Genomic DNA, 26,948 nt, shown 5'->3' on the forward strand with positions numbered 1-26,948 from the left:
TGAATTTGAAATTCGGTCGATTGGTTGTGATATTATTTGAGAGAGTGAGCCAGAGTGGAGCGACGCGGCAGTAATTCAACGCCACACTTGCCCGTCCACGTGGAAATGGCGATGGCTGCAGCGCGCCTTTTATTCACAAACGAGACACGTGCGAATAAAAAAAATCGGTACACTCTGCAAACTTTTTACGACGCTCATTGTGACATACGGTTCATCTAACAGATACAAACACGCTTTTAAAATGTTTTATGAGTACTTTTATTAAGTGAAAAAATGGAGTTAAAAAAAAATGGTGAAATATGATCACAATGATGAGTAGGTTCAAAAGAAGCACTTTCAAATGCAATCCAAGCAAATGATTCCACACTTAATATCACACAAAAAATAGAAACAGAGCTGTGGGTAAATTTAACATAAATTTTGAAGAGATAATTGCTATTTACTATTTTTTATCAATAGATAAGTGATAAAAAAATCAGCTTCAATATCATGTGCCAACGACATTTCAAAGCGTCGATTGATTCTCTGCTGTCAATATTTGCTTATCGACTCTCATCAAAATTCAGATCAGTTTTTTTACATGCCAGAGTGAAAATCGTGCTTGACATGTAGTTGAGTGCAGCCACTAGATTTTAATCAACAGGTGCCCCGTGGGGGTGGACCGTGGGGGGCTGAAGGGGTGCTCTCTTCTGTGGAGCAGCATTTACGATTGGCACGGTGCCAACGGCTCTTGGACGACCCCAATGAACACCGGTATGGGCGCGTCATCCCGCTGTGTTTGCGATACACACGGAGAGAGCCACTTAATTTGCTGAGCAATTTGTCGCTTGATCGTTAAGGAATGACCGCAAGTTATTTCTTCGTCCATTTCCTATACTTACACTAGAGTTTATTAAAGCTTAATAATTTGTATAATTTATTTACAAAAAAAAAATATTAGACCAAAATTTAAAACGAAAATAAATTCTTAACTGATATAGAGAATGAGAAAATCAATTAAAATGAACGCGAAAAGTTTTTAGGAAATTTTTATTAATTTCAATTTGTGTTTATTTTAGTTTGATATTTTTTCACATTTTCCATGGTTGAAATGTTTGGACAGAATTTACAATATTTCCGGCTTCCGCCAAATTATATTTCGCTTGTGATGAAAAGCGTGCTTGTGGATTGGAATTACTCGCAATTAATGTTTCACCAGCAGTCTGTGAAACTGTTCACTCAGCCCATTTTCGCGGTCGGCGAGCCGCTTTGCCAGCGTTCATTTCATATACCAGGAGACAGAAATGCCGAGCATGGCGCTTTTAATTCCCGAAAATAGCCACCGAATAACTCGCAGCTCTAAAATATATTCCAGCCACGGAAAAATTATTTCAGCCTTCATTAAATTCCCTCAACAGCTCGGCGCTAAAATAACTCATATCAGCTGGTAATTTTATTTATTAAAAGGCGAAAATTCATGGAATGAGGGTGAAAAAAATGTCTCATTTTTATGGGAATGGGCGTAAAATTTTACATTTGACGACATCGTTTCGGCGAAATTATTAACAACCCATAAAACGGGTGGAATCAGCTTGAAGCTTCCCTTCAAGGAAAGGACTCGAATTTCAAACAGCACAAAAAATAGCGATGAAATTTGATTACATCTTATGAATGCTAGTTGGACGTCCTCTTTTTCAAGTGGAAAACGCCCATGCTATAAAAATTCACAGCAAGCAATGTAAAAATCTCACTCCAAACTGGGATTTTTCATTTAAGACCTGCTGTGCCTTTTAAAAGGATTTCCTTGAGCAATAAAGCGTTCTTTTTTACTTGACGTTTTGCTCGTTGCTGCAGGCGTTGGGAAGCAACTTTTGCACTCGCGAGTGGCGATACCATTTTGAGGGTGCGTCTCATTTGGCATTCAACGTTTAAGAGGATAAACAGCCGAAACTTTCCTCATTTGCCTCCGCCCTCGTCCCGCGAGCAGAATCCACTCGCTCCGTCCGTACTGTAGCAAATACTTTCTGAGAAGAATAGTGTGCGAATTTCCGGTGCGCATCTTACTCTCTCGCATAATCGAATATCCTCATGAGAAAAAAATCAATTGTCAGCAAAGCGCACGGTCTCAATTATGGCTCTTTAAATAAAAGCTCAAAGAAGAGAAAACCAAATCTTAAAAATAGTATTTTACTTTAGGGGGGAATTAAAATAGAATAAAACTATTTGAACATGTAAAATATAGATTTCGTATGTGGCAGAACATCAGGATAAGTTTTGCAAAGGCTTCAAACAAATTTTCAATGAATAAGCAGCGTGGATACTTCATTTTAATAAATTGATTTATTGAATTGAATTTATTAAAGAGAACAACACCATAGGTGTGCGACATTACATATATAAATTAGGAGATAATTTCTTGACGAGCTGCTTCACACAAACTTAGAGAATTACGAGTACATTCTGAGAAGTGATATAGTCCTATTTTTTCTCCACATATTTTACAAATACAAGTATCTTTGGCGGTCGTGTGATATACCTTGTTTATACAAAGTAAAAAGTGAAATCCATGACAGGCATATCTAGTATATACATGGTTAGTATCGAAACAGGCCTGTTTCCAGGCATCGGAGACCATAGCGGTAGTATCATAAAATTTCAGTCAGTTTAAATAAAAAGTTGTCTATAAATTTTTCATAATTATCTGTTTTTTGGAGATGAAATTTCAATACAAGGTTATTAACAAGAGGGTTTGTATCTGCCAGTTCATATACCAGTCTAGATTAGGTAAATTTTGATACCTGCAGGGCTCTTTTAAGAAATCTTGATTTAGCTGTTTCCAATTTATTTAAGTCATTAAGAGTTAAAAATGGCCATAGATTGCCTCAATGCCGTACGTTGCAACCGGTTCAATTACAAGTTCAAATAATTTTAGTGCAGTGCCAAGAGAGGATTTTGGAAGGCTGGAGAGTTTATTAGTAGCAAAAATAGCTGCCTTAACTTTTCTATCAATATGTTTTGAGAAGGAAATACCTGACGATTGAAATGTCACTCCTAAATAGTTAAACTCTGAAACAAATTCAAGTTCTTCTCCTTGCACTTTAATAACATCTGTCTTTTTATACCTTCCTCTGCCTTTATTCCTAAATTTCATGATTTTACACTTCGACAGATTTAAATGGAGGTTTTTCAAGGCCAGAAAGTCAATCAGCTCAGGAAGGGCTGCTTTTAATTCGTCTAGGCTTTTTGAGAGTAGTACTAGATCATCAGCATAAAACAAAAATTTTAAGTTTGGAAATTTACTTAATACTTCGTCAATATCTGAGAGGGCTAAAATAAATAGAAATTGATTTATAAAAAAAAATTAATTTATATGATATTTGATTATATGATTATATGGTTTATATGATATTTTATTGTGTGTATTGACTTGATGTAATTAAGATGTTGTGTTTTTCATATTGTATCTGAATGGAGAATAAATAAATAAATAAATAAAGATTTATATCTATTAATATATTTATGAAATGATAAATAAAAACACAAGAACATGCTGAAGGATTTAGTCCAATTTTATAACTTCACTGACGTTGAGCTGAATTTGTAAAATGTTGAAAACTAAGACTAAATCTTTAATTATATAATGAAAGTAATGAGAATCTTTAAATTTTTAAAATGATACTTATGGCTGCTTTCAAATGAAAAGTTTCCATATTTTAAACAACGCACATTTGTTGTTGTGCTTACTTGGCTGCGAAATTTTAACTTTCCCACTAAACTTTGTTATACTCCAACTATAATATCTCTTTGTCGGAAACAAGGGCCTGTAAAAGAAATTGCAAAAGCTCTCCTCGTGCTGTTGAATATTCCGCACAGCTAATTCTGCCGCACGTTTGCGTTAACGTCATTAAAATTGGAATAAAAATAAAATAAAGAAGGAGTACATGTGCGGTGTTTGCGGAGAGAAACATCATTGTCTGTGGCCAGAGGTGGAAACGGAATAACGCGCCGCTCGCTCTCATTTGAATTTTGCATTTGCATCGCGAGGCCGCGCGTGCCGCGAAAGGGACGGATTTTCTATTGCTCTGGACGAGAGAGAGAAGACAAAAAGTAGAAAACTGCTGCAGAAAGAGAGAAAGCACTCGCGAAACATAATGTACTTAGCGTGTTTATACAGCAGGTGCTCTTCTCAGAGAACTCGGCGCTCGCTTCTCTCAAGTGAGAAAGACTTCTTATTTTAAAAGTATAATCCGGCAGAGCTCTTGTTTTAAAATGAGTTTGTAGCCTTTCTCTCCGATGTTTGACGATATAAAAAATAAATAATATATGTACAAAGAAAGTAAAAATATTAAGCTTTTTCTGAAAAAACAAAATATTTGAAGAAATGTAGAAAATTAAAAAGTCAATGAAAAGAATTACATTTATAATAATATAATTTAATATTCATTTATTTATTCCTAGTATGAACAAATTTTTTTTTTATATTTTCCAAATATTGAAGCAAAATATTTTTTTATGATTTAATGTATTTCTGTGACCATTTAAACGACTTGCTTTTCCAGTGGTTTTTTAAATATAAACTCAACAAATAACTTAGGAAATTTCATATATTTTTATTTCATAAATACAATAATATTGCTCTTTACAACCATTAAAACTGTTGACGTTATCTAACCGAACTTTCCAATGTTGCAGGTAAACAAATAATTAATTAAAATTTGAGCACGTTTGATGAACTTATCAGCATAAAACCGCTGGTTTCTTATTTATATAATATAATTCACTTTTCAAGCTGATTCATAAAAATATAGATCATTTCAAGCTGTTTTTACAAAAGTCCGGATAAATATTTTACGAGCCAAACAAAATCTGTGGGGAAACCCGGTTGAATCTGGCGTTGGATTGATCCAGCCGGCTTGAGTGCAGAGCTCTGGGTCAAAGGTCACAATGGAGTCAGCATTATCAATTCAATTAAATGCGTTTGTGCTCTGATCTGTGCAGCGTCAAACGCGCGTCAAAAGGCAAAAGGCCGCTGCTTATTTCCACAATAGCACTCGGTCTATCTTTGTGCAAGGCAAAACCTGGCAGCTCGGATTGCGCAGGAGAAAACGGAACTTGAAAAATAAATTGTGCTGCTGCTGGCTTTTGTGCCTCGTTTTAATTGTCTGCCCCGAGAGCGGCGCTCGTTTCGCGGACCGAAAACCTCAACCAAGATTATTATTACAAACAAACTTTGCTCGTTCGCGCAGCAATTTACTTGTCTCACTGCACGCGCCTTTGTTCTCGCCGCAGGAAATTTATCGCGCACTGACAACTGTCAGCTGCCTAGGTCTCCGTGTTTTGCAAATTTTATCGCATTCCTGCCGTCAGGGTGATAAAGCGGCGTCAAATTTTGACATTGAGGCTGGAGTTTTGGCAGAATATTTCTTTTTAATGTTTTAAATCTAATGATTGTAAAATGAAAAAAGCTTGATTTTATAACACACAAAAAAAAATCATAAATACTTTCAAGATTAATCATTCACGTTAATTGAAGAAGTTCAGCTTACAATAAAATTTAATTTAATTTTATATATATTTATAAGCGTATGATTTTTTTAATTATTATTTATATTATTTATTATAAAAAAGCAGATTGATATTAAAAATTACAATCTATGGAATCTTAATTTTGACCAATCCAGAAAAAATACTGAGCCCATCAGTCGCAATCTTTTCATAAGGTACCCTTGTATTCGCCGCTGCTTTTTACACGAAATTTCTAGTCCCAAGCCGAGAGTTATTGCAAAAAAGTACAGCGAGAGTGACAATTATTCCAGGCAAGCGCTTTGCTTTTCAAAAACGGGCACAATCTGCTGAGAATGGAAGCCGCCGACGCACAAGGGAGAAAGAGGCCTTTGTCAACACAAATGCAAAAACGACAACATGCACAGAACTTGAACAAAAACATATGCCGGGCTAATCCATAATTAAACAGAGCAACATTGCGCTTTTATGAATTTTACATTAGCCCACAGGTAAACCATGCAAAACGGGATGTTTGAGTAAACACAGAGGACGCGTGCCCCAATGGCACACATATCCATTTGTTGCACAACTTTGTCAAAACAAACTAACGCTGCTGCCAGTTCGCTTCTGAATTATTAACTGCCAAAGTGAATATTAATTTTCAATTTAAACAGAGACGGCCAGAAAATTGTGAATCGAAACACGTCAATATAAACCAATATTAATTTGTTTTAAAAGGTGGACGAAGCTAATGCAGAGAAAATATACCTTAAGGGGTATTTCAATGACGATAAATCATTAACAAATCCGAGCAGCTTGCGGCGTAAGTAAACATTTTCATATTTATGAAACTTGAGCGCCACTGCTTATCGACAAGCCCACCTATCAATCAATCATGGAGCAATATTTATGTCTCTACTTTTTCGTGTTTTTATTTTTCTACAAGGACATTAAAATTAGACTGAAAAAAAATAGGAAAGATCGGTTGATTGAAATTCCAAATAATAAATAAATATGAAAAAAATTATAATCATCAAATTCTTAAACAAGTTGCATACAATATTATTTTACTAGTGCTGATTTTTTTTAGGAAATGCAGTTTTTAATAAAACTGGTAACCGATATAATGATACAGGATAAATTGTTTAATAAAAAAAAATTATTTAAATGAATATCAATGTTTCAAGCTTGAAACAAATTGGCAGGCCGAGATAAATTAATATTTAATAAAAACTGTTGAGAAATTTTGTTTTACAATTGTGCATTTTTCTACAACACTATTGTAATAGGAACCATTTTTTCCTCTCTGTTTTTTTGTTTTGTTATCAAATCAGAGGGGGAAATAATTTTTCTGTCGGGTTTTTTTAATCAATGATTTATCTTCATTTTCGTTGGTGCGGGAAAACTCTCGGAAAGGAAGGCAAACAAACACGTGTTTCAAGTTTTCCGGGGGCAGCTAATTTGTGGCGGGTGGGAATGAATTACTTCACTTTTGCCGCGTGCCCGCCTCGGCTGCCTGCAGAGGGGTGCGAAGTTTATCGATTTAGTTTCACCTGGTGGCCGATATTTCGCCGGGCTCCACCCGCTCCCACTCGCCCCATTTTTGAGCTCGTTCCTTCCTTCCCTCTATCTGCGCCACAATAATAATGCGGCGCGCGCGGTTCGCGTTGTGAAAGGCGTCTCGCCGAATTACGCTTCAAAGAGGCCGTGTTTGCATAACACACACCGGCTTTTGTACAAAGAGAGGCCCTGAAAGTTGCCTGGATGCAATTTGCCCTGGGTGCTGCTGAGCTACGGCGATGCATTCATGCAATTTGTATGTGCGCGCGGACGCATATGCACAACATTTTCCACTCAGGAATTAATTTTTCCCCTCGTCGACACACTCATGCATTTGCAATTCCATTTGCAGCAGCTGAATTAAAATAAGGCTTCTTTACCGCGAGAGCTGCTTTTTGCATGGGGAGTTTATCCATTTTTATTCACATAACTTTATTTACGAGTTCTATATTCATCTGAAAAGAGATATGATTTTTCTAGAAAATATGCCCATTATCTAAGTAAGATATATTTATATAACATTCATTTTTCCATTATGATATTTTTTTATTATTTAAATGACCGACTGTTTTTGTTATTATTTTTTTATTTGAATGAAAAGCTACGAAAAAATAAAATAAAATATCATTCCTAAGAATTTTTTCAACAGTGATAATCATTGAAAAAGTAAGCGGATGTTCACAAAAAACAAGAATAGCATATTACGAGCTAATATTTTTTTAATTAAATTAAAAGTTAACTATATAACTTATTACTATTTTAAAATTAAGACCCGGTGGCTCAGTGGTTAGAGTGCATTTTGATCAGTTAGTCGCTCGGCCCTCATGGGTTCAATGCTATCTGAGGCGATTTGTCGAAACAAATAGCCTCTGGTATGCGAACCATTGATAATATTTCGGCTGACACGTCGGGAATTTGGGAGGTATGGCGGCTGGCGCAACCTGTACCGACTTGCACTCATTGGTTTGCCACGTTTCCTCCGAGCCACGAGTTGCGAGCTGCGGAAGAACTCGGCTTGTGTGGTGAATGCCTGGGTTTCATTCCAAGTCCACTATAATCATGCTTCAACTTGATGAAATTGCATTCCATTGTAAATATTGAAAATACTAATTCCCCTCGCATATTGAAACATGTTCAAAAGATACCTTTCCATCTTAGCCAACATTCAAATAATCGCAAAAATTGAAACGAGAAAGAATTTTTATAAAATCTCAAATTTCAATTAAGAAAAGTATTGAAGTTGCAAATTAATTTTAGTTGAAATAATAAAGTGCGTGATTTCCCGCGATTCAATGATGAAATTACGGCAGCAGAAGCCCCTGATGGACCACCTGGGGCTCTTCGGAACCACGCGAGCAGCAGGTGTGCCAAATGACCCCTCGTCTGTCTAAATGGCTCCGCAAAAGCAACTGCTAAGCGAATCGCACGCCACTTTCGCCAGCTTTCAGACAAATTGGCTCCGACCAAAATGCTCCCGAGCAACCGCATTTCTCTATGGAAATAAAGTTGCTTCAAGAGCCATTCCCATGCAGTAAAGACGCGCGGTTTTGCGTGTAAATGATACTGATTTGTGGCTCAAAACTTGCTGCGCATGAACAATATTGTTTGAGCATCATTAAAGGAAAAACTTAGAAACTTTTATGTTAAAAAAAACTTGGTTTTGTAAAGTGTAATTTGTTGGTGCATATAAATGCAAAATTAAAAGCATGTGTTATTCAGATAGATCATGAAAGAAAATCTCTACTGTAATTTAGAAAGAATCGAGACAATCGAGTGAAATAAAACAAATTGCGGCTCACCAGAATCAGCTGTTCTTCCTTTATCCTCTCCCACGCTGATGTTCTAGTTCTGGGTGATGTTCCACGATCCACGATGTTTACTTCTCATCACTGAAGAACAACACGAACACAAAATAATCATCACTTTAAGTTCGAAAACGCAGCTCCATTTGTTGAAACAATAATTTCAAAGAGCGACACACGACATGTAAACAAACCGGCCAAACCGCTCAACTGATTCATCAGATTCATGCTTGTGGATGCTTCACGTTTGTTGTCAGAGAGAGGGGGAAGGAGACACTTTTGAGCCCCCTATCATGAAACGGGTTACCTAGTAGGGGAAGTAGAAATAAAATTTTTAAGTTAATATTTTTTTAAACTTTGAGTTTTCCTTTTTTATCTTATAGTAAAGTTTGCACTAACACTAATTAATGTGGTCGTTCCAAGTGCCGAATTTTTTTTTAAACTAACAATACATAAATTATTCAGTAGATTCAGTATAATTGATGTAGCGCAAATAATTTCCGTTTTTGGTGAACGCATTTAAATAATAATAAATAGGAAAACGGGCTCACTCTCTCGTTTTAAATTTTGTTTATACAGAACAAACAAAGACTTTCAATTAGAACAACACACTAGCTCATCAACGCTTTATTTCCTAAAACTAGTTATTTTATCATTTTTACATAATAATTCTGTTTGGATGAAGTTACAAAGTTCAAATGAAATCCTCTATACTTATACGAAATAAAACATTTAAGGCTCTTAGGCTGAATAATGAATTTGTCTGGTAATTTAATGGTGTTCAAACGAACATTTTAATATTTTTTGGTCTACTCAAATAAAAATATTATTGTTGTTGTTTACTTGTCAAAATTTTTACAACACACTTTTTTCATTCAATTGTTGAATTAAATTATTTAAAAAAACGAATTGTTGGACAAAACGGCACCACAACTAGCAATAAATCTGCTAAATTATTCAAGATCAAAAAGACCCCATCCGCCGCAGTGAGCGATCCTGTAGTAAAAAGAATCTTTGATTTTTTTTCTTTCTAAATTCACATTTTAAACAATTCCAGGCATTTTTTGTATGGATAAAACTGAGCGCTATTTATATTAATGACTATTGGCTTCACCTTTTAGATTAAAATCCGTTTCTTCCATAATTTTATACAATTAATATGTATGAGACTAACTTGTAGAGAAGCAGAGCAAGAACAGCAGCGCTTTATGGGCGCATAAATTGTTTGTTTAACACTGGGGGAGTGACAATTCTAACGCGGGGCTAATGAATTTAGCGTGTGCGTTTCCCTTCGCTAGTTTCCCTTTGCAGGCGATCAAATTCACGGCTCGCGCCCCGCATTCCGAGGGTCTATGCTAGCCGGCCTTGCCACTTTTGTTCCATAAACACAGCAGTGTGCGAATTGCTCGCACGCGACGGTGTTAATTTTAGACCTAGGGTGCTATTCCTGCATCCTGATGAGCGCCTAGATTACCTCCATCATCATTACTCGTCAGGCGCCAACCCTTTTTTTCATTATTTTTATATCACAGCGAGAGAATTACATCATAATAAGAACTAAAGTTGATGTAAGAAAGAGCAATTTTCTCTCAATAATGGATATGTGCAATCTCAAAGGAAAACACACACCCTCCCGAGCGTGTTTTAGCTCAATTTTCGGCTCATTTGCATCTCCCTAATGGATTGCTGATTTTCCGAGAGCGGCGCCGGTTGCGCGGAAAAGAATTTCGCTTGTTGCATACATTCGCGAGAAGCGCCTCTGCTCGCATCACTTTGGCCGAAGGGGAGCGAAATTGCGGAAGGCACTCTCTGCAATATAAGCCGCTGCGTGTAAAATACGAACAAGACGAAATTTGAGCCGCGGAAACCTAACTAACCCAAGGGGGTTGAGTAGAAGACGCTTTTCAAGGAAGCTGAATGCGAAAATACATAAAGTGAGAACAAACAGAGTCCGCGCGAAATTAAAATTTCTCTCATCCCCTTTCTTTGTTCCTTGCATTTGTTTTTCATTTTGAAGAAATATAAATAATGGACGGGCCCATAGTGGTGGTGGGCTTCATTTAATTTGTCCAGGACTCTGCAAGATATATAAAGAAACATCCCTTGAGACTTACTTTCCCTTTTTTGTCACAGAGAAAATTATTAAATAATTATCTAGAAAAAAAACAAAGTAGTAATAATATTTTTACAAAATTATGATAGTAAAAATAATTAATAAGAGGATTCATTATATTTAACCCCCTTTAAATTTTTAAAGAAAAATAAATTATAGCTAACAAATAATACTGTGCGCTTTAAGAAACGTTCATGACTTAAAAAATTTTGACTGGTCATCAACTTATTAAAAAAAACGATTTTTTTAGCAATTCATTCACAAACATATTTTAAATGCAAATTTTAAAAATGTAATGGATTTAGCTCAAGAACGCAGACGCACAGCAAATTTTTTTAATTATTATACCACAATTCCCCATTATTCAAAATCAAAAAGGCAGTCAAATCCTCTTTGTTCTAACAGATTCGTTTTTCTCCCATCTCGATGCTCGCAAGAACATCCAAGTTAAGCTCTCTTTGTGGAGGCTAATTTACATCTTGGTTTATATTCACGTTAACACCGGGTGTGCTGAAGTGAATCCAGGCCGATGCCGCTGTTTATTATTTTCCGCCACGTCACTTTCCGAGAGCGGTAGCGCGTACAAAAGTGCAAAATTGTTCTTGCCAGCAGAGATTTCCCTTCATTTGGGAATCAGCAGCCGCTTTTCACCGGCTTAAATGTCACATAAGCTCGCGGGCATATTTTGTAAAGGAATCGCTTTACAATGAGAGGAAATCCGATATTATGCTCTTTAAAATTCCACACGCTCTTTTGAGTGCCTCAACGTTACAAAAAATCCCTTTAATTGTTAATGCAATATAATGTTGATAAAATTGAATATAAAATCAAATTTTTCTCTAACTCGACCTGTAAAAATAATTTATTTCGGAAACATTAAATTTGTAAATTAATTCCATCCCAGGTAAATTAATTGCACCAACTTAATTAATTCTATAATTTAAGGTAATAGAAAAGAATTTGCCTGCGGGTGGCATGTTGCAAGTGGCAGGTGTCAGCTTAGGACGGCGAATGCGTTTAATTGAGAGCAGGTGATTACGGACAGGAATGTGCCAGGGGTGCATGCACTTGTGAACACACTACACAAGCCGCTTATTGATCGGCTAAGGAGCAGCGCGCATCCTCGCCCCTCTCGCGTCCCGACCCACCCTCGCACTCAACATGTTCCTGCGAGCCCAACCGAAACCACCCCAAAAGCTTCACAGCCGTCTCGTACATCTCTCTGGTCAGCCACAAAAAGCGACGATAATTGTCTGTCACTTTTCTGATTACGATCTCGAGCGCCGAAAGTTTTCTAATTGAATTTTGATTTAGCGCGGCGCACAGGTGCCCCTTTACGATAGTTTTTGTACCCGCAAATTCTTTCACCCTACTTTTGATTCTGGCGCGCACATCTGGCACTGGCAGAGCAGAAAGAAAGAAAGAAAGAGAACTTATTCAGGAAACTCTTGACAGAATCTGTTATACGTGACTTCTCTGGTTTTAGAAGTTGTGGGATATTATATTGTTTATAGATTTTTTTAGTGCAATTCATTTTCTTCGATGAAGGAATTGAAACAAATCCATGTCAATTATTGAAGTTTTTATTTAACTTGTACATCTTTGAATGCCATTGAAACTTTTCTCATTCAATTTCAATATTGGGCCAAGACTATATTTCAACTTCGTTTTTATTAGATAAAAGGATTTTACCAAAATATGCTGACATCTCCGAAAGTTTACTTTAGACTTTGAATAGCCCTCGTAATGGCTCCTCACAAAGAGTCAGCTTTGCTCTTCTCCATCCCCCTTCGCGCATTTAATACTTTCAGAAATAATTGTTACTATTCCTTGCGGCATTCCTTTGTCTTCATTATGAAAAGACCCTTTTCCCGCTCTGTAACGAGTCAAGGCTGTAGTTTTTTCTAATTAGAAAATAAGAGAAGGAAATGCGTTTCACGTATGTTCTGAAAAAACATAATCATCTTGCGTTTTTTTCCATCCACAAGTAACGATAATGAAGAGTTTGCTTCTGAACAAAAAGTAAGCAAGCCAAGGCACGCGGAAGGATTTTCTCTTCACGTTTTAAAAATGCAAAGAGACTTTGCTCTCGCGTCAGAGATTTGGCGACGAGTACTTACGTGGTGCACGCGCACCCTGTGCTGAAAAAACAGCGCAGTCTCTCTTTTCTTATCTCGTTCGTTCTTGTTATAAATATCTGTGTGACAATGTCTTTCTTTCTCTCTTTCGCTCGCTTTATTTTTATTTGCGCTTCTTGCCCGTGTGCACGCTGCACAGGATTAGTTGAAAAGGCTGTTGTGTTACGAGCAATTAGGCTAATTGCTCGCCTCCTCCTTAATTGCAACAAAGCGTCCGTTTATCCTCCACTGACTTAAATAATGCGGTCTCGTGAGTTTGCCATTTGCGTGCCCCATTCTCAAAGAGATTATTCGAAGTGCTTTTTTTCAATTGTGTACCATCGTGAATCAAGTTTTTCTTGTCAGAAAAAATGGGCACTCGAGGAGACGTTTGTAAAGCAACAATGGGCTTGTAATACCCTCTTGGATTTTTTTTATTATTTCATAAAGGAACATTCGACAGTCTCACTTGAAGAATTTGCATCACTTGATCTAGAGAAATTGAGATATGAAACTTTGCTTGATATACAATCTATTAAATTCAAATAAGTTAGATGTTTAAATTTTGACAAGATCTGATTTTTTAGATTCAGTACATTATTCGATTTATTGTTCAATAACAAATGCTTTTCATAATTTTTAACTTTGGAAAAGAAATTAATCATAAACATTAAAAATACAAATAATAAAAATAAAAATGGGGTGGGAGTAAAGAAAAAACGCCTTTAAATCAGTAAAGCATATCATATGAACTCTTTTTTATCAACTGAGACCGAAATAAATAATAAACCAAGTGGAAAATCCACTTTCACGGTTTATACTGTCAGACACTTTCCCCAAGTTCCTGCCTAAAATAACAAATAATAATGCTTGACACGCACAAAGCTCAACTTTTAGTTCACCTTCATGAAACCGGCAAAGGAAAACATTCTGATGAAATAATCTGCACGCACGTTTTGCTTTTAAAAGCGCCATTTTGCGAATTCAAGTAATAAAGTAAAAGCCAATGCATGTTTCACGTTTCGCTCTGCGAGCACTCTGCTTTTTCATAGAGCGCATCCCCGGCAAAATATTAAATGCCAGAGCTTTTTTGCACAACGTAATGGTGTTAAAAATTAGCAGCCGTAAATAATATTTCATGCTGAGAGGCGCAATTAATCATTATTAGATGCAATTACCCGTCAGCAACTGGCGCGAGTGCATTTTTTTTATTCAGGGCACAATTCATAAATTTCGTGCCGAGTGAAAAATAATAAGCCAGTCGGGCGTAATGAAATTTAATCAAGGCTTCAGCTCTAATAAAAAAGAAGCTGCTCGCTGATTCCAGAATTGAATTAGGCTCCCCTTCATTATGCAGCGGGGGACCGAATTAGCCCCGCGTGCAAATTGAGTCAGCGACAGTTTATGATTTGAGGCGTGGGGCGGAAATTAGTTTGTTAATGGCGCTCGATAATTAGTGTGCGCAGTGGCAAGCCTTGTTTAATTATTAAATCGCCACATCTGCGATCCATTCATTAAGACGTGCGGTCTATAATGAGGCACCCTGTGTTATTCCTCCCGCACAGTAAAACCAAAAAACGCTCTGACCTTTCCTCGTGCTCTTTGATGAGAGCGCGCAGGGGTGGCGAAAACAAACTTTTTTCAACTCAAAGGATCGGCAGACAAAAGTGGAAGAGGCGGCTGCTGTAATTGAGTTCGGCTTTCAAAGCCCAGAGGCTTGATGGATCTGATAATTTAAACTTCTTTGTAAATTGAACCACGCTCTCCTCCCAAAAATATATATTTTTTCAACCACATCTCTTTGCATTTGACAATTACTTCTGGAAAAAATCTGAAAGTAAATAATTAAGATCAAGAGAAAGAAAAAGAGAGATAATAAAAAATAAAAAAAATAATTAAAAAATTTTTGAATGAAAAAAAATAAATTTAATTTAATATTTTGATTTTGATTGTTTAATTTTCAACTTTTATTTTTTAAGATAATTATCAATTTTTTTTGCTTAATGATTATCAGCATAATTACAATACCACATCAAAAAAGCATTTAAAATCTTCGTTTAAATTTCATTTTGCCCCTTTTTGTATTCTCTTTGAAAAAGTCTGGCCTTCAAACAAAATGTTCTGTGTCTTGCAAAAAAAGGTTGGGAAAATTGGCTAATAAAATCAACTTTATGCAATATCCATACAGGTACGTGCGCGTGATAATTCAGTTAGTCCTAACCGAGTCGGCACGGGTTGATTTGCATTTGGCTTTTCGCTTTTCCCTGTCTCTCTGACACAGAAACAGTGAGTGACTGCTACGGGTGAGAGCGCGGCGGGTGGAAACAGCAAGCTTGCCCATCTGGCGAGCAAACACAACGCTGCAGAATTTTCGGGGCGAAATCACTGCTCGCACACAATGCAGACTGGACGCACAGAGTGCGCGTTTTATTTGCAGCCGGGATTTGGTGCCTTGACATTTTTGGCAAACATGCAGCCCTCGCTGTTGCCTTTCATCGCGGACGAGAATGTCTCCGTGGTTGAAATGAACTGACTGACCGAGAGACCAAGGGAGTCGGCACCGTGCATTATATATGATTTTGGCTGGTCCACTCGTTCCAGCGAAGTCTCCCGAGAGGGATAAGCCTGTCATGGGGCTAAACTTTTTCAAGAATCGGTGCCACGTTCAAAGTTTCTGGATTTTTTTTTTTTTAATACTTAATGACATTTCCTAAAATAAATATAAGTGACATTTGAAGATGACATAAAGACCCTAATTATGTCACTTTAAGGGTTTTATAAAGCACAAAGATCAAATGATCAAAATTATCTCCTACTTCTTCTAATCTTTTATACCTATAAATTGGTTTGAATAAAAATAAAATGATTATTTACTTTCCTGAATATAAAATCGCTATGTATTTTATAATGTAACTTATATGCAAATAAAATTAACCCTTATAGCTTTTATTCATATTATCTTGACACAATTTTACATATTTTCTTTCAACTTTTAAAAACCAAACCGCTCCTAGATTTTAAATTATAAATCATAACCCCTGTGTGTGCATGTTCATTTGAAATTAAAGCTGTGTTTTGCTTACGACAAAATTACAATCTGATTCAAATTTCGTGCGCCCGCCGTTGTAATGCTGTAATAATTGTTAACGGCTGCCAATCAGATAAGCCCAGTCAGCGAAATCACCACGACCGAGTTCTCTTTGCAAAAGGTGACTTTTTAAAGCTCCGCCTGTTGCAAAAGAAAGAAGCTCTCGTTTTCGCTAGGGACGGAACGTGTCATCCCGCGCGAGGTGCGAACTGCTGTGAGTAATTACTCTTGAGCAATAATTACCACCGAGCCGAGGCTTTATTATTGCGCACACGTGCCAAAATGCTGAAGGAAAAGCGTCACTTGATTGAGAGCAGAATCGAGGCCGTTACTTTTCATCTTCACAGGGGAAAATGTCAGTACAGAGTATCGAGGTTAATCCCTCCAGTAAAAATATGTACGAGAAAATCGCTCCTTATTTGCCGAGCAGGCAGAACCCTTTTGCCAACAAACTTTATTATTTTAATTTATCGCTTCGTCGTCCTCCAGTAATTGACCTTAAAGCAGGTCATTTTACTGCTGCCAAGCATGGAAGACGGACGCCCCGACGACTTCGCTCCCTCGTCCGGCCTCCTATTTACGACTCGTAAAGTTTTTCCTCCGGGGGTTGTATGTAGGTCTGGAGAAATAATAAAGTTCGCATTCATTGCGCCGCTCGGCCAGAACCTATAAAAAAGCCGCAGCTGCTTGCTACACTTTAAAATTGCGTCTCGCAATACGAACTCTGTCGGGTGATTGATTGAAAAAGCGCGCGCGTTAGCTTATTGAAAAAAGGATTGGTGTTCATAAAAGGCGTGAGAACATTAACGAGGGTAATTGAAACTTTTCAAATTAAGAAAATTGAACGGAAGTATAGCCGCTTGCTTCCATCGATTTTTACTTAAAAAATTTCTTGGGCAAAGTTTTACTGCGCATGATTGTTAAATTTCCAAGTTGTTCAATCCTAGCAACCTTTGATAATATTAGAATTTGAAATTGCAGTGCCACCCTTAAATCACAATTTTGGCACAAAAATAAATAAATTAATTAATTAAATAAAAAAACGCTGAATTTTTATATGGAACGTTTGGAATGAACTTCCATGGTCACGGCGGAATAAAAGCTTTGTTTCTTTTGTATAAATTAAATACATAAGTTGAAACTTTCGGTATCATTTTACTGATTCTTTTCAATAATATAACCTAGAGCTGAGTACCAGAACAATCCATGGGATGTAGTGCAAATTAATCCGGCCTGTGAAACGGAATTCATCTGGCTAATGCACTTGCGGTTGCAGTAAGCGTCGCTTCTGAGTGTTTGCAAATTCTGCTAAGTGAGCCAAGGGTGGCCACATGTGAGTAAACACAAACGTGTCCTTTGCTCGGGTGGAAAAAGAGCCTGACAGAGACGAGAGAAAAGCAGCCGAGAGTGGCCCCGGGACAAAGCGCATTGATGTGGTCGCGCCTTTGAACTCCTTTCGACCCGGCTGATGGTCTGATGGGTTGATTAAAATTTCAAGCACTCTCGAGTTGCAACTTTCTTTTCAATGGCCTTTTATTTCCGTCGATATGCAGCATTTCATTACATTGCTCGAGTGGGTCAATTCGAGAGAAACAAAGCCAGTCTTCATTCGTAATTCCAACCACGTTCGCTGCACACTGATTTTTAATGCTTGTGGGAATAGCTTCTTTTCGCAATCATCTTGCAGAGTCTGAAAAGGGAGTAAAAATGAGAACGTTTGCGGCTTGGAAGTTGTTAGGGGCAAACTTGTGCAATTAACGCCACTGCTCTTTTTATCAGGTTAATCCTTGTCCTACTTTCGTTGGCTGGAAATCGATCTAAATTCTCCAATTGTAACAGAATTCAGTGAAATTATTTTGTTCTGTTGTAAAAATTGCGAGAATTTTTTAACGTAGATATTATTTTGTTACTATTTTTCATGTCAGAAAAGTCTGGTCTCCAGGGCCCTACCATTCAAACAAAGTCGTAATATATGTATATTTTTGTGGTTGCTTAAGCTCGGTGGAAATGTCTCTGTGTCACCATATATCCCAATAAAATAATCCTCCATTTCGCAAAGGTTCCCTCAACACCCACACGAATTTGCATCTAGACAAATTTGCATGCGCGCGCTCACTGCCGCTTTATTTCAACTGCCTCTCCGCAGAGACGAGAATAAATTGCTGCGTGACACGGCCGTTTCAACTGTTCTCTCCCCACCTTTTCCTGGTCGAGCACAAAGACCTGCCTGCGTTCCTTGACATCGTTTTTTTCCTGCCTCAAGGGCGCACCTCCCTCTACCGAAGACAAAAATCGTGAAAACAAAAACCGGCACTGCCACTTTAATGAAACGGCTTCCCAGTTCGCTCGAGGAGGGAGCAGAAAAGGCAAATGAAGAAAAGCGTCTTTTTATTCAACATTTGTCCGGGCTCCTGCGACGTAGGCGTTCCGTTCGCCCGCTGTGTCGAGCCAGTTGCCTAATAAGCACTTTTGAAGGCGTTCTCTCTCTTTCTCCCTCTGATCTGGCAGGAGCAAGATCATGGAAGAAGTTCTCTGGCGGTGGCACGCGTGCAACTGTTGCGTTTTATATACGTACGTACGTTAAACGCATTAAGTTGTGCTAATCCCACACGGAGTATAGTGGGTTCGCGCAAACTTCGCCACAAGTTGATAATTGTGTATCTCGTTCGGCTGCACGTTCTAATGGAGAGCGAAGCCGATAATCCTCAGGGAATAAGCCAGCAACGAGAAATAATGGGCCACCCGCACAAAATGGACGGCCCGAGTCGTCTTAAATCTGGGAAAGTGTATCCACCACACACACTCTGGCAAGAAAAATTACGTCCTTTTTATACGTCGTGTGTGACGGCACTGATTGATCGAGCACAGTTTTTGCTACTCTATGGCGGTCTTCACGCGACTATGATTTTGCCCTTGTAAATCTTCAGAAAAAATATTCTTGATAAATTATATATTTAGGTGAAAAGGATGAAATAAATTTGGTTCAAATATTAATATTAATTCAATCCGAGACATTAATTCAGTAATATTATAATCGCAAAAGCATTCAAGCAAATTTGTGTATTCATTGTTCTAATATTTTTAATGCCTCTTTAGTTAATTTTCTGTAGCAGAAGAAAGTTAGTTCAAAATATAATCGTATAATTGTGAACTTGGAAGTTTTACAAAAAAATTTAAATTAAAATTTTATTATATTTTTATTTTATTAATCCTAAAATTAGAAATTAGATTTTTACCAATGAAATATTAAGTTTTTTCAACAATTGTTAAATCCTTATATTCATTTATATTTCTTTTACCTTCAAACCACCTTTGTAAGTCTTCTGCTGATGCAGCTAATACTCCAACAAGTGCTTTTGTTCCGCCAAACAAGCAATCACGCGTAAAATATTCGATTAATATGCATGGAGTGGATTCACAGTAGACGTTGCTTGCTCGTGTACAATCAAATCGCGCTGCTTGTCAGCTGCAAAGAGTAACAACTCCATTACCATCGCGCGCTACAAGATCCAAATGTAATAAAACAGCGCGCGGCAGAGCTCACGAATCCACGGCAAATTCAATTTGGGCCCAACTTCTGCCGGTCCAGAAGCTTTCTCTCTACGGCACAAAGGGAAACTTTTCTCTCTTCCTCCGCTCAGCGCATTGTCAGCATTCGTGTGATTGGCCCACTTCGCTCTCAGCGCCCGACCGCAAAATAAATAATTCCCCTTTTCTTTCCGGCCAGATTTATATGGGACGTGTCGCTTTCGTTGCAGGTGATGTCCCTGTTGTACAGATTCGCCCGGCTGCCTGACCGGGCCAACACCCACGTGTTCACCTTCATCGTGACCAGGTCCGTGACCAGGGACCTCGAACGGGACGTCACCTCCAGGGAGTTCACCTGTGGATACCAGCGATGGGCAATTACCTTTTCGAGGAACGACAAGGTATGTGGGAAATAAAATTGTTAACTCTTTTATATTTATCAAAAATATACACAAACAAAATTTTATTTGGTAGGTCTGTCAAAATTTGTAAGCATGATTTATAAATTGAATTAAAAGAAGAAAGTAAAGTAAACTATTATAGAAAATCATAAGAAGCTCTCTTTGGCTTGATGAGATAAAATTAAATTAAAATTATTTTAATTTTATTTTAATAACCAATTTGATATTGAAAAGAAGGAACCTCTTTATCAGAAATATCATTATTTTTGTTGTTTACTTGTCCAAATTTTTACATCACAATGTGAACATTTAATTTTATTTTTGAAACCAATTTTTATTTAAAAAAAGGGATTGAAAAAATGAATAATCCTATTTGCATATTAATTGGAATGTTTAATGTTTTGCAACAATTTATTTATGCACAATTCCTAAAGCTCCGATGGAAGGAACTTAAAACTAAATTAACTCATTTCTCCCGTCATTTTTTCAACTCACTTCACTTACAATTAGATTCTTTCAAGTAAAAAGAACTTTTCCAATAGTACGGCTCTTCCATTCAAGTTGCAAATCAATTAGAACTTGGCAATTGAAGTTGATTCTGTGCTTAAGTGGCATTTGCTAATTGGTTCCGTTTCGTTTGATGTCTGTTGTTGGAGCCAGTTGAATTGCATTAGGGCGGTGGAAACGTGCGGCCAGGCTGACCAGTCGTTTTTCTTTTCTGTTCGACTTCAAACATTGCCAAATCAAGCGTCGCCCATTCATCTGCAGTGCATTGTGTCAGTTGCGTGGGCACGCACAAGGCCCAAACAAAGGCCCAATTAATCGTCGGACGCAAATACACAGACACACTACTAATGCCGCCTTGATGTTTGTCCGCATTTGTGCATAAAATTATCACTCGCATGCACGCGGTGAGGCTGTTTGCCGGCCGTTAATTTGCACAAAGAGCCCGTGTCAATTTGCATGAATAATGGCCGCGATCTCATCAACTAATGGACTTTAACGATCACCCTTTGATCAGGAACGGATGTTTTTTCTCCTCTCAGAGTTCAGCCTGCTTGCTTTAATTTGTTTTCGCAACATACTTGAGCTCCGAGCCAAAAATCCACACCTCTCTTAATTAATGTATGTTCACGCACGCCTTCTCTGCTTGCTCATAACTTTTGGCCCCTCTAATGCTGCGGCTTTGCTCTCCCAGGACTTCATCCCCTAAGAGCAGTTCTATCTTGCGGAGGATCAGTTTTAGCAAAATTATTATCATTTCCCGGAAACACCTTTCCGGTTTCTTTTTATAACACGAAAAGCAGCTGCCGAGATTTTATTATGATTGAGTTTGGATGGGAAAGGTTGCGACCCTAATGGAAACCTCTAACGTCAATACAAACAAAAATTTACATCCGCTCGTCCGAGGGGATTTATTTTGAAATGGGTGAAAGACGCGCGGAGGTGAGTGGGGACCCCATTCAGCAACAGCTGCTCTTTGAATCGGGCATAAGGCACAGAGTTTTGAGCTTACGGCTTCGCAGACTGCGGAGGAGAACTAGAAAACGGTGTAGTTCCTTAATGGCTAATTTTAACTCTGGCCATCCAAAAAGTAATTTGAAAAGTAGATTTTCACCAGACTGAAGCATGCAACGTGGGAGTTAAAATTAAATGCATGTAGTTTAAAGTTTCTCAGCACGTTGTTAAAATTCAAGTGTTATTTTATGTAACAGTTAAATCTTTCCATTACAACTTCATGGAAATAAATTCCTACTTCTCTCTTGTATCATAGCTAGTATTTTGTAATTTTATAATTATAAAATACATTTTTAGAAATCTCTTTCAAAGCGGGTCTCAAGGATTGATGTAAATTTATTAGGGATTAAGACTTTTGTCAAAAAAAAGTGTTGAAAAAAAGTAATGAAATATCAATTCAATATTTTTTTCGTGCTTAAAATGTACAAAAAGTAAAAAATCAATGGTTGGGGATATAAATTAATCATAACGCTCTTCGAACGTTCTATTTCCAGCAATAAATTTTATAGCCTTTGAATTTGGAATGAATTTTCATGAAGTGCCGCAACATCTTGCAAACGCGCAGTTTTGTTCGCCGAGCATAGTTTGACAACTTTGATTTCATCAGCATCTATCCATCTCTAACTCTCGCGAGCGAAAGTTAGTTCACTAAGAAAGTTGATAAAATACGATCTTTTGCCCATCACAAGCAAGACTATAGAAACTGGCCTCCTTCTTCACCACCGTCACCAACTAACTCTCGGTATAACACGCGAGGAGAACGAAAAGTTGAACTCGCCTTTTTCCTGGAAAACTATTCCCTTCTTCCTTTCCAAGCTCTCTTTCCTACTCCCTTGTTGCTGCCACCAACTTAATCTTCCTCAAAGAGGCAATATTTGTTAATTGCTAGGTAAAGTTTGCAACATTAATTTCCCCTGCGCTTATTTATAGTAAACAAAGACGAACACCGCCATCCAAAGAAAAAAAGATTTCAATCACGCCTTGCTACCGTCGTTTGACGGGGCAATAAACGATTTCAACCACGCAATCTTTCAACGTCGGTTGCTCTGCGTAAACATGCTTTGAAGTGGATTATAAAAATCTACGGATGTACTTTTATGTGTTCACGACAGGTCTCTATTTTCCCGGTCATAAATATTCCTGAAATAGACCGCTTATAAATATGAAAATGGCAGGGAAAAATGATAGGGCGATGAGTTTTATTACAATATGTAACCTTTGTCCATTCCTCTCTTGGAATGATGAATGGCTGCACTCAAACAATACACGTCGACTGACACACACCCTAATGCATCCATCGATATCTGTCTGGCCGAACTACTGAAATGGCGAGAGTCGGAATAAACAGACCCTCTCGCATCGGAACATCGCCGCCGGCCGCAGGCCAACAATTAATTGGAGGCCCGCTTAAATATTTGCTCTGATTTTCCGGCTGCGAACGCGCCCGCCGGCCGTGAAGATGAAAAGATCTCCCGTTCAGTCAGCCTATTGCGGCTGAATAATTCAGTTCGACGCGCTTCCCGGAAAAGACTAATTGAAAATGTGATTGCTTTTGACTGGCACGTGCTCCCCTCGCTAATTAGCTTTCAAAATTTGCGATTGATTTGTTTTTGAATGATTTTGAATGCTGATTTCCAGAGTTAATATTGACACAGTTTATTATTTTTAAATTACGAAAAGGAGCTGCCGGTTATTTTCAGGTCACAGAGCAGACGTCGGGGTTATCAATTAATCTCTTTCGCGAAAGAGGAGCGACTGGAAAAGAGACAGATGGTCTGAACCGCGCCAGATTGGGTGTCGCCGCCGCGAATGAAATTAATCGATTGCTCAACTCTCGCTATAGCTTTCTCTGTCAGCTCTTCTTCCCGGCCTAATGATGCATCGTCAGACCGGATTCACTGCAAATAACATTCAATTATCCCGCAGGCAAAGGGGCAAATTTCGCTCCTCGCGCTCTCCTTTTGCATGCAAATGTGCGCGCGCCTCGCTCTCTCGCGCGCGCACCTCGTTTAATATTAAAATTGCACACCGCCGGAGCAGCGGCAAAGCCAAGGAATAACGGAGATGGAGCGAGTTAGAGAAGCTTGAGTAGGATATTAAAATTTTCCGCAGCTATGGATTGCCTCCGTTTTTTAATGAGAGGAGACAGCTGCATGAGCGAGCACATTATTCAGAACAAATTCAGTGGAATGGCAAAAAAATATGTAAATAAATGCTGATCACAGAAAGCATATTTGAGAGTCAAATGTAAGTTGCAACAATAAAATCTTTTTTTTTAGTAAACGCTAATATTTTATGTTGGAGTATGACATCTAAAATTGTCGAATTAATTACCACCAATTTTCATTTCTGGGTGTTTAAAATATCTAATCTTTATCAAATGATTAAGATTTAATTTAAATTAAACTATAACATTTATTAAAAAGAAAAAGCTTAAAAACAAAACTTGAGAGGTTAATTTTCATAATTGTTTGTTCTGACTTATTTGTTTTGAGAGAAAAAAATTATTGAATTGAAATGAAATTGTACTACATAGCTATCGGTTAAATGACACTATAATCAATTTTAATTATGTGACTCTCTTATACTTAATTGCGCGTGCTGAAAGAATATAATATTTATTTGAAATTTAATTATGTATAATTTGCAATTTATTCTGTTTTTCAGATTTATAATTAAGGAGTAATCAGAACTAACCTTATAGTTATAGTACCGCATAATAAAGTTCTTCATTTTTATTATCTTTTCATAATTTTTGGTGAGAATTTAACTAAACAATCTCCTTTTCCTGGTGACAGAACAATCAACAAAATCTTGAAACTTATCCCTTCCCATCCACATCTGTATGCAAATTTCATGTCGTCTAGACTGTACTTGAGTGAAATTGTCTAGACCAAAATGCTCGGCCAATTTCGAGAGGCTCAGCTATTGTTGTAAGAGTTTAATGGAACGGCTGCCTGGAATAACCAGCGATTCATCATCCGCACTGTCCTTGGCACGAAAGAGTCCATCACGGGCAAAAATCCAGCATGCATAAATACAATCTGCCGAGAGAAGTCTATATATGCATACTTCACACATGATTGAAGGCTTAAGTGGATGGACGCGATCGATCGATCGATAAGTGGTCTCTGTTCACCGAAGAAAGGAGGAAGGGCCGGCGTGTGTGGTTAGTTATTGTAAGATTGCGTCCGATTTCCGGCAATATCCTAAAAGGACTGCTGGCGTGCTCCTGCACGTTTGTTTGGCCGCCGGCGAATGATATAAAGCGGCGACAGGCGCTCACTTTAATCAACATCGTCCCGCGAGTGAGTGCCCAAATTTCGCTCGCACCAACATGACAGTCCGCAGGCGCTGCCGAAATTGAAATTCGGGTCTGGTTTCCTTTGGATGAACAGGAAATTTCACTCACTCTGTCGCGCTCTGCAGAAATAATGCCACCCTTGTTTACCCCGGCTTATGTATGTGGAGGGTTCCGAGAAGGCCGGCGGTGATTTCATGCGTTGCATACCCTCGGTGGCTAATCACGGCCTTACCTCTCCAGACGCGAAACCGGAAAAACTGGTTTTCGCACCGGGGGCAAGATGAGATACCATCTCCAGGTCAGGCTGTGCGATAACGATAAATGTTTATGGTGAAGGTTAAAGTGGCACTTCCACTCAAAGAAGATTTATTTGATGATGATTGATTCTCCACTTTTTAAATTATTTCCTTTTAATAATCAAGTAAAATTTTTGAGGGTTTTTTTCAGCAAAAAATTTTTAATTTTTTTTTTTTTTAAATATTTAAAAGTATCAAGAATTAGTAATCCTTAATAGTGTTGACGTGAAAAATAAGCAAACGGCATAAATATCGAATTTATTAATTTTTTTTAAATTATTTTTTAATAATATTAAAAAGTGAGGATTTGAAGGTTTAACAAGGGAGTATGAAGAAAATTTCAATCGATAAAAGATACATTGGGGGATATTCACACGCTAAGTTAGCTTATGGATTTTTGCTAACTTTTAGCATGTGAATATCTCCCATTGATTATTATTTCTCATATTTACGGGATCAAAGGGTCTAAGCTTTTAGTAAATATGAGCATCATTAGTGCAAAAAAGCTCATACAAAATAAATTCAGAGAATATCAAGTTGCCTTTTATAATTTGAAATGTTTGCATGAGAAAAGTCCACTGTCAGAAAAAAATAGTTTTAGCATATATGCAGGTAATGTAATTTCGCTGTTTCGAGCTCTGGGATTCAATTTGGAATTTCCCAAAAAACCTTATTTTTGTGCTTTTCCGTTGAAATTGCACACCGCGTGAGCACATACTATATACATTTTGGCGCAAATTCGCAACACGCTGCCGTCATAAAACGAAACGAGGCCTTTTTTGCCTATGCAAATGCTTATTCCTCTTTTGCAGCTCTCACGCATCAGGCCTGACATAAAAACACACTGCCAACCAGAATTTGCATGAATGTGTGAGCGGCAGAGTAAAAAAGGGACAGCCCTTTATAAATAGGGGCTGAAAAAAAAACAATTACGGGAGAGGTGCGTAACGCGCGCTCGTTATACCCTCCGGCGGCCGACTTAAAATTTGCTTCAGGTGCATTTTTGTCGGTTGTCACTCATCCTGCCGCGGCCGACTGAGCACGCCACTTTGCAAGCGAGAGGTAATTCTGTGTCCGTTTAGTGTGTCGCAGATAAAAGAGGAGCTTTGCATTCACTTTATGTACGCAGCCGAAAAAGAGATTTCGCGCTCTCTCGGCCAATGAATACAAATTCAGCTGACGCGACACGTGTTTTTTTTTCTTTGGCGAAATTGCGACAGCCTGCAAACGACCCACTGCGTCACTAACACACACGTCGAAAAATAACTTTTTTGGGCGGCGACTTTGAAGGGTTCTATAAAACTAAACCTCCAGAGTTGTTCATTTTATCAGCAACGCGATTAGACTGGATTAGACCGCAGAGTCAAAAGTTTGTACAAGAGCACGCAGTTTAAAGTGAGCTTCAAAGCCGATCGTACTTTTAAAAGTACCCCTGAGGTTGCACGATGTCAAAAATGTTTTTGGCAACCTTTAATAGTGTTGCATATTATAGTCCCGTTTAATCCAATATTTAATCATAAAAAATAATTTTATTGTTGAAATTCTCAGAAATATGTAGTAAGAATATATTTATGCTTGAAGAGCGGGAGTGGGATTTTTCTTTCACTGACACTTAATTAAGACAGTTTTCTCCAATTTCGTGTAATTGAAAGAAAACTTTCAATTTCCTCTCTCTCGTGGATTATAAAAGAAGACACATACCTTTTTTGTTTGAGGGATGGATTTGAATGAGTAATA

At 37.8% G+C, this 26,948-nt stretch overlaps 1 protein-coding gene across 2 annotated transcripts in view; it reads left to right on the forward strand.

The window, feature by feature from the left end:
- LOC132197751 (uncharacterized) overlaps nt 1-26,948 on the forward strand; it is a 64,895-nt gene that overhangs the window by 19,061 nt on the left and 18,886 nt on the right. For both annotated transcript variants that reach the window (XM_059621272.1, XM_059621273.1), the window contains exon 2: nt 19,923-20,093. In XM_059621272.1, the coding sequence (XP_059477255.1) occupies nt 19,926-20,093 (168 nt within the window). In that variant the 5' untranslated portion in view covers nt 19,923-19,925. The remainder of the gene's footprint in view (nt 1-19,922; nt 20,094-26,948) is intronic.

The sequence above is a fragment of the Neocloeon triangulifer genome, unplaced genomic scaffold (assembly GCF_031216515.1).
Source record: "Neocloeon triangulifer isolate White Clay Creek 2 clone unplaced genomic scaffold, ASM3121651v1 ptg000012l, whole genome shotgun sequence".
Taxonomy (NCBI): domain Eukaryota; kingdom Metazoa; phylum Arthropoda; class Insecta; order Ephemeroptera; family Baetidae; genus Neocloeon; species Neocloeon triangulifer.